The 17,540-nt window shown below is 46.9% G+C and overlaps 2 protein-coding genes across 4 annotated transcripts; both read left to right on the top strand.

Annotated features, from left to right (window-relative positions):
- The first annotated feature begins 1,395 nt into the window (after positions 1-1,395).
- GSTK1 (glutathione S-transferase kappa 1) lies at positions 1,396-6,674 on the top strand. 2 transcript variants are annotated; one of them, XM_036429106.2, is made up of 8 exons: positions 1,396-1,574; positions 2,107-2,188; positions 2,352-2,480; positions 2,821-2,921; positions 3,091-3,126; positions 4,883-4,999; positions 6,000-6,093; positions 6,312-6,674. In XM_036429106.2, the coding sequence occupies exons 1-8, from the start codon at positions 1,503-1,505 to the stop codon at positions 6,449-6,451; spliced, it is 771 nt and encodes a 256-aa protein (XP_036284999.1). In that variant the 5' UTR covers positions 1,396-1,502; the 3' UTR covers positions 6,452-6,674. The 2 variants fall into 2 exon arrangements, with proteins under 2 accessions (XP_036284999.1, XP_036285000.1); XM_036429107.2 differs by having other exon boundaries at positions 1,401-1,574; positions 6,402-6,674.
- A 6,075-nt stretch (positions 6,675-12,749) lies between these two features.
- Positions 12,750-15,993, top strand: TMEM139 (transmembrane protein 139). 2 transcript variants are annotated; one of them, XM_045577746.1, is made up of 3 exons: positions 12,750-14,129; positions 14,660-14,909; positions 15,458-15,993. In XM_045577746.1, exons 2-3 carry the CDS (start codon positions 14,677-14,679, stop codon positions 15,870-15,872), a joined length of 648 nt encoding a protein of 215 aa, XP_045433702.1. In that variant the 5' UTR covers positions 12,750-14,129; positions 14,660-14,676; the 3' UTR covers positions 15,873-15,993. The 2 variants fall into 2 exon arrangements, with proteins under 2 accessions (XP_045433702.1, XP_045433704.1); XM_045577748.1 differs by having other exon boundaries at positions 12,750-13,714.
- The last annotated feature ends 1,547 nt before the right edge of the window (positions 15,994-17,540 follow it).

A 17,540-nucleotide genomic window follows, 5' to 3' on the forward strand; every position in this document is an offset into this window, starting at 1 on the left:
TACTTACCCAAAAATTCATAACCCCAGCCTAGTGTTAAGAAAACATTAAACTCAAATGGAGGGACATTGTACAAAATATCTGACCAATACTTTTCAAAAGTGCCAAGGTCATGAAACAGTTGAGAAACTTCCAGATGGGAGGAGACTGGAGAGACATGACAACTAAACTCTATGTGGTGTCCTGGGCTGAATCCAGAAACTGAATAAAGGCATTAGTGGAAAAACTGGTGAAATCCGAATGAAGTCTGTAATCTAGTTAATAGTAATGTTAGCCAATGTTAACTTCTTAGTTTAACCATTATACCACGGTTACATAAGATGCTCACTTGAAAGAAACTGGATGCAGGGCATGCAGAATCTCTCAATACTATCTTTACAACTCTTCTGTAAAATTATTTCCATATATAAAGGTTTAAAAAATAAGTCACAATCTATTTTTAAAATAAAATCTTATTATCACCAGGCTAAATTAACTATTGGATACTTTTAAACTAATATCTAAAAGTAAACAAAGTATAATTTTTTAGTTTCAGGGATCAACAAGCAATTAATTTGCAAGTGCACAGTGATAGCATCATTTTTCATTCCACTTTATACGTTATACTCTATGTAAATGTTTATAATGCGTCTTTGCATTCTGATGGCCTAAGTTTTTCCTTATAAATACAAATGAGAAGTGGAACATTTATTGTTATGAATTTTTCAATTCACAAAAGCAGTAATGTTAAAAGTAATTTTAAATGAAATGAAACTTAAAAAAAAAAGTCTGTGCCTTTGCGGTAAGTGTAATCCCATTATAAAACAATATGATATTCATAAATACAAATAAGACAGACCATTCCGCATTACCACTCCAATTATTGTGGCAGAGAGGCCTCCTCCTCTCCTTCCCTCAAAATATGTACTGATGGTCAAATATGTCCCAGGCATTGTGCTAAGCTCTGAGAAATACAGATAATCATACATCAATATCCATCTATCTATATGTTCAGCCACTTCTTACTCTGCTCCAGCTCCGGGAAGTTCCTGCAACTGCCAATCTGAGTCCTTTTTAAGTCTATAAGAGGTAGGAGTTATCATGTAAGTTTCCTCATTTGTAAAATGTCTGATAGTACTAAGGATGATTGTACTAAGCTCTGAGAAATACAGATCATCAGAGAGGGTGAGCAGCCTGCCCAGGGAGCTCAGCTAAGTGGGAGGTACAGCGTGGGAGGTGCAGCATGCATCTCAAACCACCGCCCTTGGCCCCAGACTCCACCCCGAGGCAGGGCGAGTCGCGCAGGTCTCCAGGCTTGCGAGCTCCTCTGGGGACACGGCGCCCGACCCCGCTCCAGCGGCGCAGCCCCGCCCGCCCCGCCCGGGCTGATCTCCTCCCGGAGGCTGCGCGGTGCGGGCGGGAGGCGGTGCTCCGGTCAGGCCGGGAAAGGGGACTGTGTCACCCCGCTCCAGAAAAAGGAAACTTGCGCCACCTCTGCTGGGGTGGCGCTCGCTTCTCCTCTGCGATGGGGCCCCTGCCGCGGACCGTGGAGCTGTTCTACGACGTGCTGTCCCCCTACTCCTGGCTAGGCTTCGAGGTGACGCCGGGGCCCGGGCGCCGAGGGCAGAGGGAAGGGCGGGCGCAGGACGCAGGGCCCGTGGTCTCCTGCAATGCCTGGCGCTGCCTCAAGAGTTTAGGACACGCAGACAGAGAGCCAGGGCCGAAGGTCACTTCGTGATCGTAAAACAGATGATACAGTCGCTGGCTCCAGGTCGAGTCCTTATATCCTAAGGCAGTGGTTTCCCACACCGGTTTGGAAAGGGGGCAACTCAGAAAAGTCAAGGAGAAAGCCTTGGCACCCCACCTCTTAGCCCTCTGGTGTCAATTTAGGGGGCTGGGAGGAGGATGGAAACCGTCCTTAGGAGCTAAGTAAGGTTCTGGGACAGATTTCTGGGAGTGAGAGAGTTCTGCCATTTCAAACCAAACAATGTAAGGGGTCCACCTAATCCCTACTTTTCGCTTAGAGCCTTTGGCTAACCAGTTGCCATGCACCTCCCTTGCCTTTCCCTCTGACATGTGATTCCTTCCATGTTGCACATGGGCTCGGACCTTCGCCTCTGCTCCTGCAGATCCTGTGCCGATATAAGAACATCTGGAACGTCCACCTGCAGTTGCGCCCGTCCTTGATTGCAGGGATCATGAAAAGCAGTGGTATAAAGGAAGCAGCACTTGGGGTTGGGATTTGAGGGAGGACTGATTTCCAAGGCCGGGCGGGGGGGGGGGGGGGGGCAGGGGCTGCCCAAAACCCTGGAGGGGTCCCCCAAGTCTGGGATTCTTAGATCTCTCACCAGCGGGTCCAAATTTCCACTTTTAGGGAACAAACCGCCAGCCCTGGTTCCTTCCAAGGGCAAATACTTGACAAATGACATAAAGCTCCTGGGACAGCACGTCCAGGTTCCCATCCGGATACCTAAGGACTTCTTCTCTGTGATCCTTGAAAAAGGTAAAGAGTGGGATACTGGCGGGGACAGCAAGTAGAAGGCAGCGAAGCTGGAGATTGTAGGCCCAAGAAGGAAGGACTAGGTGACTTAACTTAAATGAGACAAACCCTGGAAAAACTCAGGCTCAGAGTTGAACAAAGAATGTTAAGGGGACATAAGAGGAAAAAGAGCAGGACAATCAGTTATGAGAAACCTGGGTGAGAGGCTGAGGGCGAGTAAGCTCTAGGGATGTCAGAAGCAGGAAAGAGCAGGCCCACCATGCAGGCAGGGGCGGGGCGGGGGGGGTGTGTGTGTGTGGAATAAGCGAGGGGAGCTCTACCTCTGAGTGCCTCTGCCCCACAGGAAGTTTGTCAGCCATGCGCTTCCTCACCGCTGTGAACATGGAGCATCCTGAGATGCTGGAGAAAGTGTCCAGGGAACTGTGGATGCGGGTCTGGTCACGGGTGAGGGCAGGTTCTAGGAACCCATATGGGAGACTCTGGAGGACTTGGTGACCCTCCCCTAGGCCCATTTCCAGACACCTGCTTCTGCCCTACCCTATTGTTCACTGTCCTACTGTCCATCCCACCCCTCACCCCTCCACCCCTTCCTGCTGAGTGTTCTCCTCCCCAGGATGAAGACATCACGGAGCCCGGGAGTATCCTGGCAGTGAGTGTCCTGGCCCTGCCCCCCTCCATAGGGGATCTGAGAACAGTTGGGGGTGGAAGGAGAGGACATAGTTTTCCTTCTACATGGAAGAGGTCATTGTTATTTAGGATGAAAGGACATCTGTGTTTGAGAGGCCAAATTACTAAAAGTTTGGAACTAAGAGGACTCTCAAAAGTATATCTCAAGGTTGAAAGGGGAAGTGAAAATTCTACATTTGAATTTTGATGGAAGAAGTCAGTAGGAGAGCGAGGATAACTGCTCCCCACCCCACCTCCATAGGAAGGGAAGAAGTATTTGGCAAGTCTTGGCTCCAGACCACTCCCAACAGAAATCTCACCCACACATACAGAGTAGAAGTCAGGATACTTTAAAAATAGGCTTTAAGAAGACAAAAAGATAAGAGATCAACCAAAGAACTTGTAAGCATATAAGTATAACCAATGGACACAGACAATAGAGGGGGTGAAGGCAGGGGCTGGGCTTCAGGAACAGACTGGGAGAGGGCAAAAGAGGCAAAAGGGGACGTATGTACTTTCAACAATAAAGAATTAATAAAATTATTAAAAAGACAAGAAGAGATAACTGAGTCAAGCCAGAATTATAAATAAATAAATAAATAAATAAATAGCCTGAGGAAGAACAAATGGGAATAGCTCAAAACAATGAAATGTGTGCCACAGAGTACATTTTTCTTTGGGATTAAATCAGGAAATTCAAAACAGAATTTTCCCTTTAGCTAAGACATATTCAAATTTAATATCTAAAATGGAATATTACAAAAGTTAAACACACACAAAAATGGCCAATATATCCAGTGTTTTTATTCCTGCAAAGTGTATGCAGAGGCTTGCCTTTTCACTTAATATTTACAGTGTAATGCTTAGCTACTACACAGTGTTCCATTCAGTGGACTTGTTTTTTACTGAACCATTCCCCTAACATTGGGCATTTGGTCTGGGATCTAGACTTCTCATGCAGTGAGTCAAAGACAGTGTCACATCAGAATGCACGATTTCCTGTTCCACTCCGGGGGCCAATGAGGTCAGGTTTCAGTGGTCCTCGGATTTGGCTGTATATTAAAATTACCTGGAACACCTGGGCAGCGCCATCCAGAAATTCCAGTGTAATTGCTCAAGGGGATGGTCTGTGAATAGGGATTTTTAAAAGCTCCCCCAGGAGATTCTAATGTGCAGCCAAACCACTGATCCCAAACTACAATAAACCCCAAACTGAAGCCTTTATCATCCTCTGAAAGCCAAGCAGGTAGCTACAGTCACGTGCTGCTCAAGTCCCCAGGAAATTCCATGGGAATTAGAGCACAGTCTTTAACAAAACAACAAAACCATGAGCTCTTCAGGAATTCTGAGAAGTAGGAAGGCAAGAGTCCCGGATTCTAGTGTTGGTTCTGCTACTAACAAGGTCTTTAAAGTGGCCCTGGCCCCTGGCCTGGTACCACGTGGCCTTGTCATTGGTTACTGAAGAGGTCAGGAGCTGCCTCTAAGACACCCCCTGGTGTTCAGTTGATACAACTATAACTGCCATCTGCTTTTTCCACCAAACTCAGATTGATTGATTGATTGATTGATTTTATGGAAGAAAATAGCCCTTCTTGGCAAGAATAGATCTCCACTCGTGGGTGGGTAAAGGCCCTGCCAGGAAAACTTGGGGGCAGAAAGTAGAAAGACCCGAGTTTTCTCCTGAGATCCCCACTCCCACTGATGGAGACACAATTGTGCTCCCTGCCACATCCCCCCAGGCTGCAGAGAAGGCAGGCATGTCGACAGAAGGAGCCCGGGCACTTCTGGAAAAGATCTCAACGCCACAGGTGAAGAACCAGCTCAAGGAGACCACCGAGGCAGCCTGCAAATACGGGGTGAGCCACTCTTGATGTGTGCCCCCAACCCCTGTGCTGAACAGAGCACTCTCTGCAAGTCTCTGCTGGGTCCCTATGCTTCTGTTCAAAGCTGCTCCCTGCATGAGTCCTCCGTAGCTCTTACAGATGACGCTCCTCTCTCTTCCTGCCCCTGAGCCCAAGGAAAGGGAGAGCTAGATGGTGTTAGAAGATAAAGCATCTGAGAGTTAGGAAACTTCTTAGAGCTGTAGAGCCTCTTATCATAGAGCAAGCATGTCAAACTCACAGTCTGCGGGCTGCATGTGGCCCTGAGCAAATATTTTTGTGGCCCAGCCAATATAATGGTGTGAGCAGTTATTTACAATTATGACAGGAAATAAATCTCTTGTCAGATCCAGAATTACTGACATTCACCTTGGGTCAATTTTGAAAGTAATCACTGTGAACAAGCTTTCCTCCAAAGTAGGAAAAATAGCAGAAAAGAAATGTCAAGTATCAGGAAGAAAACATTAATTTTATCATTGCTCTTGTTTTTTTGTTTGTTTGTTGTTGTTGTTTTTGTATATATACCATACTTTTTAAAATAAACCTACATTTCTATGAAAATTGAAACTTTTTCGGAGACCGGTTTGGCTCAATGGATAGAGCGTCAGCTTGGGGACTGAAGGGACCTGGGTTCGATTCCGGTCAAGGGCATGTACCTTGGTTGCGGGCATATCCCCAGGAGAGGGTGTGCAAGAGGCAGCTGATCGATGACTCTCTCATCGATGTTTCTAACTCTCTATCTCTCTCCCTCCCTCTCTGTACAAAATCAATTTTATATATATATATATATATATATATATATATATATATATATATATATAAAGAAAAAAAAGAAAATTGAAGCTTTTGTTTTTTTTGTTTATTTGGCCCCTGTTAACCTTTGACATGCTTGTCATACATAGAAGCTTTTTGCTTCTATGTCCTCAAGCAAGTTCTGGTTGTCCTAACAACCATGCACTGTTACTGCTTTCTCTAGGCCTTTGGGCTTCCTGTCACTGTGGCCCACCTGGACGGCCAAACCCAAATGCTGTTTGGCTCTGACCGGATGGAGTTGCTAGCCTACCTGCTGGGTAAGTGACAAGTTCACACTGAGCTGCCCTTGACCCTAGCCCCCCCCCCCCCCCCCCCACTACCACACACACACACATACATACACACCCCCGCCATTATGTCAGTTGAGCAGGACAGATTCAGAGCAAAAAATGTTCCAGGTATGTCCAACAATGAAGCCTTCTGTAGACACAGTTGCTTAGGGTTGAATGGGGAGGGGCCACCTTCACCCTCATAGGAGAGAAGGAAGCCTCTGCCTTGAAGCCAAGCACAGCTCTTCCTGGGGCTGTGGAGTCAGCCTCTGACATGCGTGAGTTTCTCCACCCAGGAGAGAAGTGGATGGGCCCTGTGCCTTCAGCTGTGAGTGCCAGACTATAAGGATGCCCAGAAGAAGCAGAACCATTGGTGTAAGAAGCAGACCATCTGTTCACCCCTCCTGCACCGAGGGGCACTAGGACCCTGGTTTCCCCATGGGGGTGGTGGCCCTGGCTGTGGTGCCTTATTTGCTTCACTCTCATGGCTGCTCTGTGCCTCACAGGTGCTGTTTGAGAGCCCCATACTCTACCTCCCCACACAATAAACCTAATGCCATTGGATATACCATCTCCGAGTGTTTGTGTCCTTGCTGCTGCCATCACATCCTGTCTACTCAGGTGTTTGAGAAGAGCAGCTCTTCCTGCGTTCCCAGCTCCCTCTGCCCCCTTGTGTGGAAGGAGCAGGAAACAGTTCCCCTTTTTCTGCTGCAGAAACTCCCTGGGTCTCTCTGTCAGGGACAGCAAACTAAGCCACATGGATTTTGCAACTATCCAGTTTGGCACTTACCGCCTTTTGACCAGCCACAGAGTCTGAGATGGGGCTAGAACCTGAGGCCCAGTGGGAGAAGACTAGAGGGACCAGAGCTAGGCTGAGCTTGCGCCCAGATATTCAAACCAGGTCCAGCTACACTGACCAGCAGAACCAGGGCAAGGCAGTGCAGGGAGACAGGCTGGAGCTGCCTTGGCCTGAGGGGATGCTCATCCCTCATACCCCTTCCTCTGACCCACAGGCCAGATCCTGAGAAAACCCCAGGCCTCTCCCTGCCTGCTGCTCACACACAAACCTATAGCTTTGCCACTCCCCCAGTTATCATACTTATCCAAAGTCCCTGTCCTACCTGTGCCCACTGTGCAATAATCAGAATACCCTGTGTTCCAACAGTATTTGAACTTCTTTGAAAATATCCTTTATTGCCGAAACCGGTTTGGCTCAGTGGATAGAGCGTTGGTTTGCAGACTGAAAGGTCCCGGGTTTGATTCCAGTCAAGGGCATGTACTTTGGTTGTGGGCACATCTCCAGTAGGGGGTGTGCAAGAGGCAGCTGGTCGATGTTTCTCTCTCATCGATGTTTCTAGCTCTCTATCCCTCTCCCTTCATCTCTGTAAAAAATCAATAAAATATATTTTAAAAATATATCCTTTATTCAGCAGCTGAAACCACACTTGGAGGCCTGGTATGAACCAAGTGTACTATGATGGCTCAGCTCAAGGGGTTTTAGGAGCAAAAGCCATCTTCCAATCTCCCTTCCCTCTGGCTCTTTCTCATCGCACATCTATTTTCTCCATTTGTCCCCCATCACGTTTTGGCTTCCTCTCCTCTTCCCCTTTTCCATTATTCTAGCATATTCCAGGATTTCAGGATAGCCACCCCAGGCTTATTTATGAAGTGATGCCCGAAGTACATGACTAAATAAGCACTCTCTCCCTCAAAGCAGATTTCATGAGATTCTTGTCTCAGCATTATTTGTGATACCAAATAACTTATATATCTAATAGTAGGAGGATGCTTGAATAAATTATGTTATGTCCAAGATGTAATGTCTCATAGCCATCAAAAACTGTATCTCTGAAAAATTATGAAGAACATTGGAAATCTTGGGCTATGATATTGATAGGGAAAAAAAAGGATTGTATAGTTTATCTCAATTATGTCTTGATATATTACACTAGAGGCCAGGTGCATAAAATTCGTGCACTCGGGCAGCGGGAGGTGGGGACGTGGGGGATTCCCTCAGCCAGGCCTGCACCCTCTTGCAGTCCAGGAACCCTCACATTCCTGGTCCCCACTCTTCTTAGCACAATGTCTCACCTCTGATCCTAGCAGCACTTTGTACCTTGTTTGCAGCATTTGTCACTTTGTTCCTTGTCTTACAGTTAGTATATACATGTCTTTCCTCTTCTGCACATTAAGCCTTTTGAGAGTGAGACTCTTATGGGATCTATTGCATACACCTCACATTGTCACACCCAGCAAATGAACAATAAAAATGTATTGGTCATCGGTAAGTTCAACCTAAACGACATTTAGCAGCTGCTGCCTCTGCAAAGCAGTCACCACACTCAAGGCTGGGATTTTGCACTCACTAGTTCAGAGGCCCCAAGCAGACTACAAACTAAGACAAAGGGTTTCATTTGTATAAAATGGATTCATCACAAATCTATCAAGTCAAAAATTCCAGATAACACATTTCAGCCTTCACCTGCAGATCATGATAAATATGGTGGGGATCTGCAGTGCCCTCATAAACTGTACATTGTTACTAGAATAAAAAGTTCAAGATGTCCACATTGGGAGAAAGATGTAATAAAGATGCTTGGATTAGAAAATGTGCATACCCCTCAAATTCACAAGAGAACCCCTGCAGCAAATAGAAAATTGAAAGTGGCTAAACATTTAAGAAGAGTAAAGCCCCCGCCTTAGCTGGTTTGGCTCAGTGGATAGAGTGTCAGCTTATGGACTGAAGGGTCCCGGGATCAATTCTAACCAAGGGCAGGTACCTCATACCTTGGTTACAGGCTTGATCCCTGGCCCTGGTTGGCAACCAATCAATGTTTCTTCCTCTCTGTCTCTTCCTTCCACTCTCTCTAAAAATCAATGGGAAAATATCCTTGAGTGGGGATTAACAACAACATAAAAGAATGAAGCCCCTGAGGTGGCCACAAGACAAGGACTTCCAGTAGAGGAGGACATGCTCACCTGTGCAGTGACATCTAAGCCCTGTTAACTAGGAGACAAATAAGTCCTAATGCCAGAGCCATTGCAGATTTAAAAATTCAAATCATATATATATATAATCCAAGTTTATAAGATGGTAGAACTGAGATCTGAAACCCAGTTTGGCCATCTCTAAAATATATGTGACTAACCACAATCACAATACTTCTTTGTTTTCTCATATATAGGGACATATTCATGTGGGAACCTGTTACCACTACCTATAGACATCTCTAATAAACACATGCATTTTTGTCACTTGGTAATAACAAATGCTCAATTTCTCAAATTCAATATTCACTTATTGTGGCTTGGTGCTAAATACCTGAGTAAGAGGGACATCCTGAGCCCCAATATTTACTTAGTTTGTTCCCAGAGACCTTTATATAATATTAGAGACCCAATGCATGAAATTCTGCAAGGGGCTCAGCCCTCGCAGCCCTTCACAGCCTCACCTTCATCCGGAAGGTTATCTGGACAGTCGTTCTGCTGTCTGGTCTAATTAGCATATTAGCTCTTTATTATATAGGATGACAACTAGTTGGTGAGAGTAACTACATACTTGAAGATTTATGATTCTTTGGAAGTATTTCCAACCCAGAAATATTAGTGTTCTGACCTGCTTCATGTTAAATCACTTATCCACCTTCCCTACACGTTTGAGGAGCTGTAAGGCAACTAACAGAGAAAAACACTCTCAACCGAGTTAAGCGGTAAAGATTCTACATTTGATTTTAATGAAACAAGTTGTACTTTCTCTGAGCTGTAACATGAAAATGATCATCAGACTGCCCTCACGTGGTTGTTATTAAGGAGCAAATGAAAATCATGGATGTGGGCCAAATTGTTTGTTCACACATAATATATTACCACCAACTCCCTTTTAGAAAAGGTCACCTGCACATTGGGCTTCCAGAGCCATTCAGTTAAAAGTGTTGTTACCTTTCACAACCAGTCTTAATGAGCTCATAAATGATAAGCATCCTGATACAGAGCCTGTAATTTTAATTTCCCAATCTTGCCTTATAGTCAATATCTTATGTCATTTTCTGACATTCTGTTTTGCTGCCTTTGCAAAAGGCAATAGCATCTAACCATTTCTCCAGGGAAAATCAGAATAAAGATCTTAGAATATCACAGGTGTTTTGTTAAATTAACATTATGAGGGCAGCCAAAAAGAATGTTTAGAGTGGGTATACTAAGTGGGTAAGAGCCAGGTTTCTGGACTGGAACTGAGGGTTCAAGTCTTAACCCCACTTTTTCCTCAAGTGTCTGACTTCACCCATAAAATGCACATGATAACAGTACCTTATTACATTATGCATATTTTAAATTAGTTAATTTGCATAAAGAATTTAGCACAGTGAGCAGTACCCAAAATAATGCATACATGCTGGCCACAAGTATAAAGCAGACCCATATTCAGAAACACAAAATCACAGAAATATAGTCTTAAGAGAAGCATTCAGTGGTAGACTCACTGGAAGTCTGTCAATGATCTCCACTTCTCCCTTTCTCCCTGTCCCCGCACTAACCTTTTTTCAAAAAAATATGTTTATATTGATTTCAGAAAGGGAGATATTGGGGAGCAGAAGAGACTTGGTTGGAAAATTGTAAGGATGATATTCTGAGAAAGGGGAAGTGTGTGGAAGACCACCTTCCCTGTTTATTGGAATTCCGACTTAGGGGAGACAGTGGAATGTCGAAGGTGGCACTTCTAATTATTCCTCGACCTTTCCAATAAAGTCTGTGCAAGTGCAGACCACTGGGTGTTTACTGGAATCCCTATACTTAGTCCCTAGATGCTCTTGCTTAGAGGACAATGTAAACACATGTGTCCTCCCAATACTACTTACCTGCTGATTGCATCTAAAAGATAAACTTTATCTCAATCTGCTGTACAATAATGGGCTAACAAGGCAGGCAATTGTGGCTGCTGGCTTCTTCAGATGGGCCATCCCTTAGCCCTCTCCCCCATAGTGAAACTGTGTCGGAGTTATCTGTTCATCCGTCATTCCGGGGCTGCTGGTCAGCCCGGGCTTGGGGCGGGGGGGGGGGGGGGGGGGGGGGGGGAAGAGAGAAGAGAGAGAGGAGGGGGAGATAAGCATCAATGTGAGAATTATTGATTGGTTGCCTCCTGCATGCCCCCTACTGGGGATCGAGCCCACAACCCTGACATATACCCTGACTGGGAATCGAACGGTGACCTCCTGGTTCATAGGTCGATGCTCAACCACTGAGCCATGCTGGCTGGGTCCCTCACTTCCCTTTGCTATTATTATCCCCACAAATAAGGTGGGCACAGTGGTCAGCTGAGAGGGGTCAAACAACTTCTAGGAAGGTGGTTTGTAAAAAGTAGGCAAGTAGAAAATGGATGGGCAATTGAATTGATACATTGCTAAGGATGCTTAATTGATAAAGAAAAGAATAAGAGCTTTGGGAAGCAATTTGGCCATGAGTATTCTGGGCAATAAACACTTTGACATTGCTTATCTCAATAATGACGCTTCTTAGAATTCAACTGGAGGAAACAATAAAAAAGGGAGGGAAATTACATGTTACCAGATGTTGTGGATAAAAAAAAGGGAAAGTGACCTCACAGGGGGATCTAATCATAAATTCCTAACTGGGAAGGTCACACAGTGTGTAGTTGTGCCCTAGGCCTTTCACTTCTCTAGTGAAAGGTTTTTAAGCCTGCCCTGGGAGCATCTAGGTTAAACACAACTTTGAAATACCAGAAGTAATGCCCCTGGAAGACATAATCACCCTCAACAGAGCACATAAACTTATCCTGTAAGCCCATCCCTACCCACCTTGCTCTCTCCCACCTTCCTTATATTCTCTCCTTAATTTCCAATGCATAAAAGAAACTATAGCCGAAACCGGTTTGGCTCAGTGGATAGAGCGTCAGTCTGCGGACTGAAGTGTCCTGGGTTTGATTCCAGTCAAGGGCATGGACCTTGGTTGCGGGCACATCCCCAGTAGGAGACATGCAGGAGGCAGCTAATCGATGACTCTCTTTCATCGATGTTTCTAACTCTCTATCTCTCTCCTTTCCTCTCTGTGAAAAATCAATAAAATATATTTTAAAAAAAGAAAAAGAAAGAAAGAAAGAAAGAAAGAAAGAAAGAAAGAAAGAAAGAAAGAAACTACAACCCTGTCATTCTTCAGAGCATATTAGATCTTGCTTCCCAGCAATTTTCAGTTTTGGATCAAATAAATTCATAACAATTCTCTACAGGTTTAGACATTCTTACATCTACTCTTATTATACATAGCAAGGGCTGTTGGCCAATTTCCTTCTATTAGTATATTAACTGCAGACTGAAATACTTCTGATCCCAGCCACACTTTTCCCGTAGGAAAGCTGAACAGTAAGGAAAATGGTGGAAGCAAAATAACAGTCAGCTCTCCTCCCACTCTGCATTCCCAGTGTCGACAGAGACACACCTGATTTACACAACAGCCTTCCTGTTATGTCTCTTCCCTCTCCTCTCCATCCGTCTGGGACAGAGACTCATCATCTTGGGCATTCCACAACTGTACACACAGCCATACCATTCCAGCCCCGCCTCCCCGACACACACACACATACACACACAAACACACACTACTGCGACAGCCCAGGCTATGCCCCATGGCTGTCCTTTGGTTAGACTTGTACCCCGTTAGGTGATACTCCCCACCGTTTGTCCAGTGGTAACTCTCTGAAGGCATGGCACCCAACCTTGTCTATCCTCCTCTGAGTCTTAGAATAAGGTGTGCCTCCAGCCACCCTGCACCTCCCAGCATCTGCCTCACCCAGATTTACTGCCCGACCACAACTGAAAGAGTGGGTCCTGGGCCTCTACTGTGTTTAGTAAGCACCTGCTCTATGTCAGGACCTGAGTTAGTTGCTGGGATTTAGAGATGATTGAAAACTAATCACTCTCCATAAGAAGCTGGCAGTGGAAACGTGGAAACAGAAAATTACTATATAAACAGGTAAAGGCTGAGACAGGATGGAGTGCTGTGGTCACACAGAGGAGACAGTCTCCACAGCAGGCATCACCTTGGAGGTGGCTTTTGAAGAATCAAGAGTTAACCATGCCAAGAAGCAAACACACAAACTCGTCTTACAGGTCTGCAGAAAACAAGCAGCTCACAGAAACGGTACTGTGGCAGTGAAAGCAGAGCACGCCATTGCAGGCCCACAGCAGTGCGCACAGTCTGCTGGGCAAGGCATGATCTACAGAGATTAAAACAAACTGTGATCTCTGCTCCCAGGCACGATATATATTCCCTAAACATAAGACAAACTGCTCGGAATACACTGCGCATTGAGAAGGGATGAGGACAGGTGAATTTAACTCAGGTCCTAAGTACAAAGTTCACTGGGGTGGGGAGGAGAAGCACTCCCATTAAGGCACTGAACGGGGTGGATGGAATGAGAAAAAAATCAAGGCGAGGCCCCAAGAGGTCAGCGGGATGGAGAAAGGGAGGAAAATGAAGCCTGGGCTGGAACTCTGAGACTGGGGCAGGAAAGAGGGTGGGGCCAGTGGGCTCCACCTCCTCCCCGCCTCCCACTTCCCCCACAAGCTACTTTCTTTGGAGTCTGTTCCAGACTGGTGAGGTAGGAACTCCTAAGGAGGGTGACGGGTGACAGGTGACGGGAGGGTCATGGGATTGGGGCAGGGGTGTAAGGAAGGGGCCTGGCCCCTTTGCAGAGTCTGTGAGTCCTTGCTGTGCAGAGTTCAGGGAACTCCTGACATGGTTGCCTGCGAGTTGCCTCCTAGCTCCTGTTAACTGCAGGCAGGAAACTAGAAATGTGAGCTTACTGAGTTAGAGCCAGGAGAGGGTGGAGGACCCGGGTGGATGTGGTGTAGAGAGGTCAGAGGTTATCTGGCTCCTGCCCATGGCCCTAGGCCTCTGTAAGATTCTCACGTAGTAGCTGTGGCCCTGTGGCTAAGTTGTGTCTATGTGCATTTTCTACCTCCCACGGAGCATGGACTGACTGGAGGAAATGTGAAGGTGGGGTCAGACACCAGGTAAGTGGCACCCCCTACTCCCTACTCACCCCAACAGGGTCTTACTGAGGGCCCTGACTGCGAAGCTGGGGAATGGAGGTCCAGTGCAAACAGAAATAGAAAAAGGGCAGGGCCTGCCCCATCACCTGGGTTCCAGAGATGCCACTGAACCCCAAGGTCCCAGGGCCCACCCGGGACTGGATCCTGATGTGGAAAGATAGATCTGGGAGAATCCAGGGAAGAAGGAAAAAGGAAGGGGGCAGGGCCATGACACAGTAAACTGGCTTGATTGCTGAGAATCAGAACTCTTGGGCAGGGGGTCCTGGCTTATTCCACACATCCTGATACCCTGGGGCCCTGATCCAGTGTGAACCTATAGAGAATTATAGGCTGGAGAGGATACTGATGATCATCTATTTTGGCCATTTATTTAATTTGAGATTGAAGAGCCTGAAACCCCCAAAAGGTGTCTGATATGCTTACTTTGGAATCTGTCCCAGCCATGATGCCAGATGCTGGTTGAGACACGACAGCTGTGTATCTTTTTGCAGGAGCCTGGGGAGGGGCCATGTTGCCGAGCCAGTTGTGGGGGAGCCTGGAGAAGCCGCTTCTCTACCTGTGCTGTGCCTCCTTCTTCCTGGGGCTGGCTTTGCTGGGCCTACAGCCGAACATCCTCCCTGTTGCTTATTTCTTTCTGACCTTGGGCGGCTTCTTCATGTTTGCCTGCCTGCTGGCCTGTTTTCTGGAATGGGTGTTCCAATCAATGCAGCCGGACAGCCCAGGTCCCTCAGGCAATGCTCGGTGAGTCGAGAGGTGGGAAGGATTGAAGGAATATACCGTGCCAGTGATTTTCCATCTCATGGCACACATAAACTAATTACTAAAATTCTGCAGCACACACACACACACACAAAAATATATATATATATATATATATATATATATATATATATATATATATATATATAATTTTTTTTTTATTTTTTTTTTTTGCCGATCTGACAAATGTAATAGATGTAATCTTGACTCTTTCCCACCATACAGCTATTGTTGTGATGGCTACTGTCATTCTTTTAGACAGCCTAAGGGGGAAGGTCAGTGCCCTTGACTAAGTAGTCAGGTATTGCATGTTATAAATTCTTGGAGCACACTGGTTGAAAAATCGCTGCACTGTGCCCATTCTCCCTGTGTCTCTCTAGCCTCTCAGACATACGGGCACTGCTTTCCACCTCTATCTCTGGTATCAGTGAGAGGAGGGGTCAGAGGCTATGGAAGGGTCTTTTGTTGGTAGAGGATAGAAAAGGGCTCCTTTCAGTAATACACCAATGACCTTATTTCTCCTGTGTCAGGGACAATGAAGCCTTTGAGGTGCCACCCTATGAAGAGGCTGTGGTGTTGGAATCACAGTGCCGCCCCCAAGAATTGGATCAACCACCTCCCTACAGCAGTGTGGTAATCTCCCCAGGACTCGTGGAGGGACAGCCTGGCCATCCAGAGGGGCCCACGAGAGCCAGAGTGGAAAGGCGAGTGGGCTCAGAGGGGTCTATGGCCCCAGGAAGTGCTGGAAGAGCTCCTATCAGCCTCCGGCTTCGGGGACCACGAGTTGTGTCCACTGCTCCTGATCTGCAGAGCTTGGGCATGCTCCCCAAATTGGAGCCGCTCCCCAGATTGGAGCCTCTCACTCCACCGCCTGACTATGATGTCAGCTTCAGTCACCCTGATGATGACAACGTTTTTTATGAAGACAACTGGACACCCCCCTAAGAGACTGTCCCAGGATATATCATATCTCTGCACCAGACCCTCTTATTCATTTGACCACTTTTCCCAGTGCCTGCTGGGAACTGGATTATCACCAATGGGGATTTTAAAAATATATTTTATTGATTTTTCACAGAGAGGAAGGGAGAGAGATAGAGAGCTAGATACGTCGATGAGAGAGAAACATCGACCAGCTGCCTCCTGCACAACCCCTACTGGGGATGTGCCTGCAACCAATGTACATGCCCTTGACCGGAATCGAACCTGGGACCCTTCAGTCCGCAGACCGACGGTCTACCACTGAGCCAAACCAGTTTCGGCACCAATGGGGATTTTAACCCAGAGGGGAGTTGGGCTATGGTAAGCCCTTCTCAGTTGAGATGCAGGTGGTAGAGTTTGAATTTTTTAGGCGACATTCAGAAACCTAACCCATAATCGTTATTTTAAGAGTTAGATTGAGGGTGAGATGAGACTTTGATCCAGACAATCTGGAGAAGAAAGAAAAGCAACATTTGAGTGACAGTTACATTGCCTCTGCTCTGGGTGCTTTGCCTCTGTTAGATCACCTAGACTTCCCAGCCTCGTAAGGTAAAATCACCCTCGTTTGAAAAATGAGGATTCCAAGGGTCAGAGAAGTTTGATTATTTGCACAGGAGCACAGTGCTAGTAAACAGCATAAAAATAGTTTGAACTCTGATCTTCTGGTCCAAAAGCCTATGATGTTCTCAAAACAAGGTAGCCGGGCCATCTGCACATCTCTCTGTCTCAGTGAGGGATGGTAGACAGAGTGGGGGACCAGTTGTGACTGCAGACCGGGTGGGCTGAGAGTGATCAGGAATGTGCCCAGCCTCCTGGAGGCAGACTAGTCAAAGCTGTGATAACTAACCCCTGCTCCAGGGGGGAAGCAGTTCCGGCCCAAGGGCTAGAGAGCAGTGCCCAATGAGGGGTCCCCATCCTATTGGGATGCAGTGGAGTAACACTGCCCTGTGGTTAGGGTCTTCCCATTCTGAGAATGGGTGGAAAGGTGAACAAAGTGGGAGCTTCTTGGCAGAGGTGGCAGAGTATCTAAGGATGGATACCCTTGTGTCATCCAATGTGAAGGCTGGAATCCATGGCACCAACTCTCATCGCTTCAGCCTCACCCCTGCACTCTCACTGCTAGGGTTTTTTACATCAGCCCCGGCCCTGCTTCCTCACATCCCGACTCAACGCTAGATTGTTTGGAACAAGCATGTCCTGGCTTATTTGGCCCGTGTCAGACTCTGGAATCATGCGCTGGGAGTTGCTCAACCACGGATGACCTACCCTCCTCTTCAGTGCGCTCCCACACAGGCCTCCAGTCACTGAGCGAGAACCCGTCTGGCGCCTCCTAGCGTCCCCCGCTTCCTTACCGCTCCCCACCATTTCAATAAAGTACAAAGTCCGGCCACACCCGTCTCTGTCAAGTTCTTGCCATAGGCCAGGCGGGCGGAGTGGGCGGGGTAAGGGGGAAAAAAAAGGAGCCTTGATTTCCGCGGGAACCCGCGACCAATCGCATCCCCACGTACGGCGGGGCGGCTCCTCGCTTTAAGCCCGCCCCTTCCTTTTCCGCCCAGGGCGCGCGCTCACGCCATTGGACAGCGCGTTCACCGGGAGGCTCTGCGCCTGCGCGCGCAACCAGGGACGGGCGGG

This window comes from Pipistrellus kuhlii, unplaced genomic scaffold (genome assembly GCF_014108245.1).
Source record: "Pipistrellus kuhlii isolate mPipKuh1 unplaced genomic scaffold, mPipKuh1.p scaffold_m20_p_10, whole genome shotgun sequence".
Lineage (NCBI taxonomy): Eukaryota > Metazoa > Chordata > Mammalia > Chiroptera > Vespertilionidae > Pipistrellus > Pipistrellus kuhlii.

What these genes read in the sequence shown, in the direction of transcription:
- GSTK1 (XM_036429106.2), top strand. Translation starts at nt 1,503, where the DNA reads ATGGGGCCCCTGCCGCGGACCGTGGAGCTGTTCTACGACGTGCTGTCC. An exon ending in CTCTGTGATCCTTGAAAAAG is followed by an intron (nt 2,481 to 2,820) that starts GTAAAGAGTGGG and finishes TCTGCCCCACAG; the next exon opens with GAAGTTTGTCAGCCATGCGC. An exon ending in AGGCAGCCTGCAAATACGGG is followed by an intron (nt 5,000 to 5,999) that starts GTGAGCCACTCT and finishes TGCTTTCTCTAG; the next exon opens with GCCTTTGGGCTTCCTGTCAC.
- TMEM139 (XM_045577746.1), top strand. Translation starts at nt 14,677, where the DNA reads ATGTTGCCGAGCCAGTTGTGGGGGAGCCTGGAGAAGCCGCTTCTCTAC. An exon ending in GGTCCCTCAGGCAATGCTCG is followed by an intron (nt 14,910 to 15,457) that starts GTGAGTCGAGAG and finishes CTCCTGTGTCAG; the next exon opens with GGACAATGAAGCCTTTGAGG.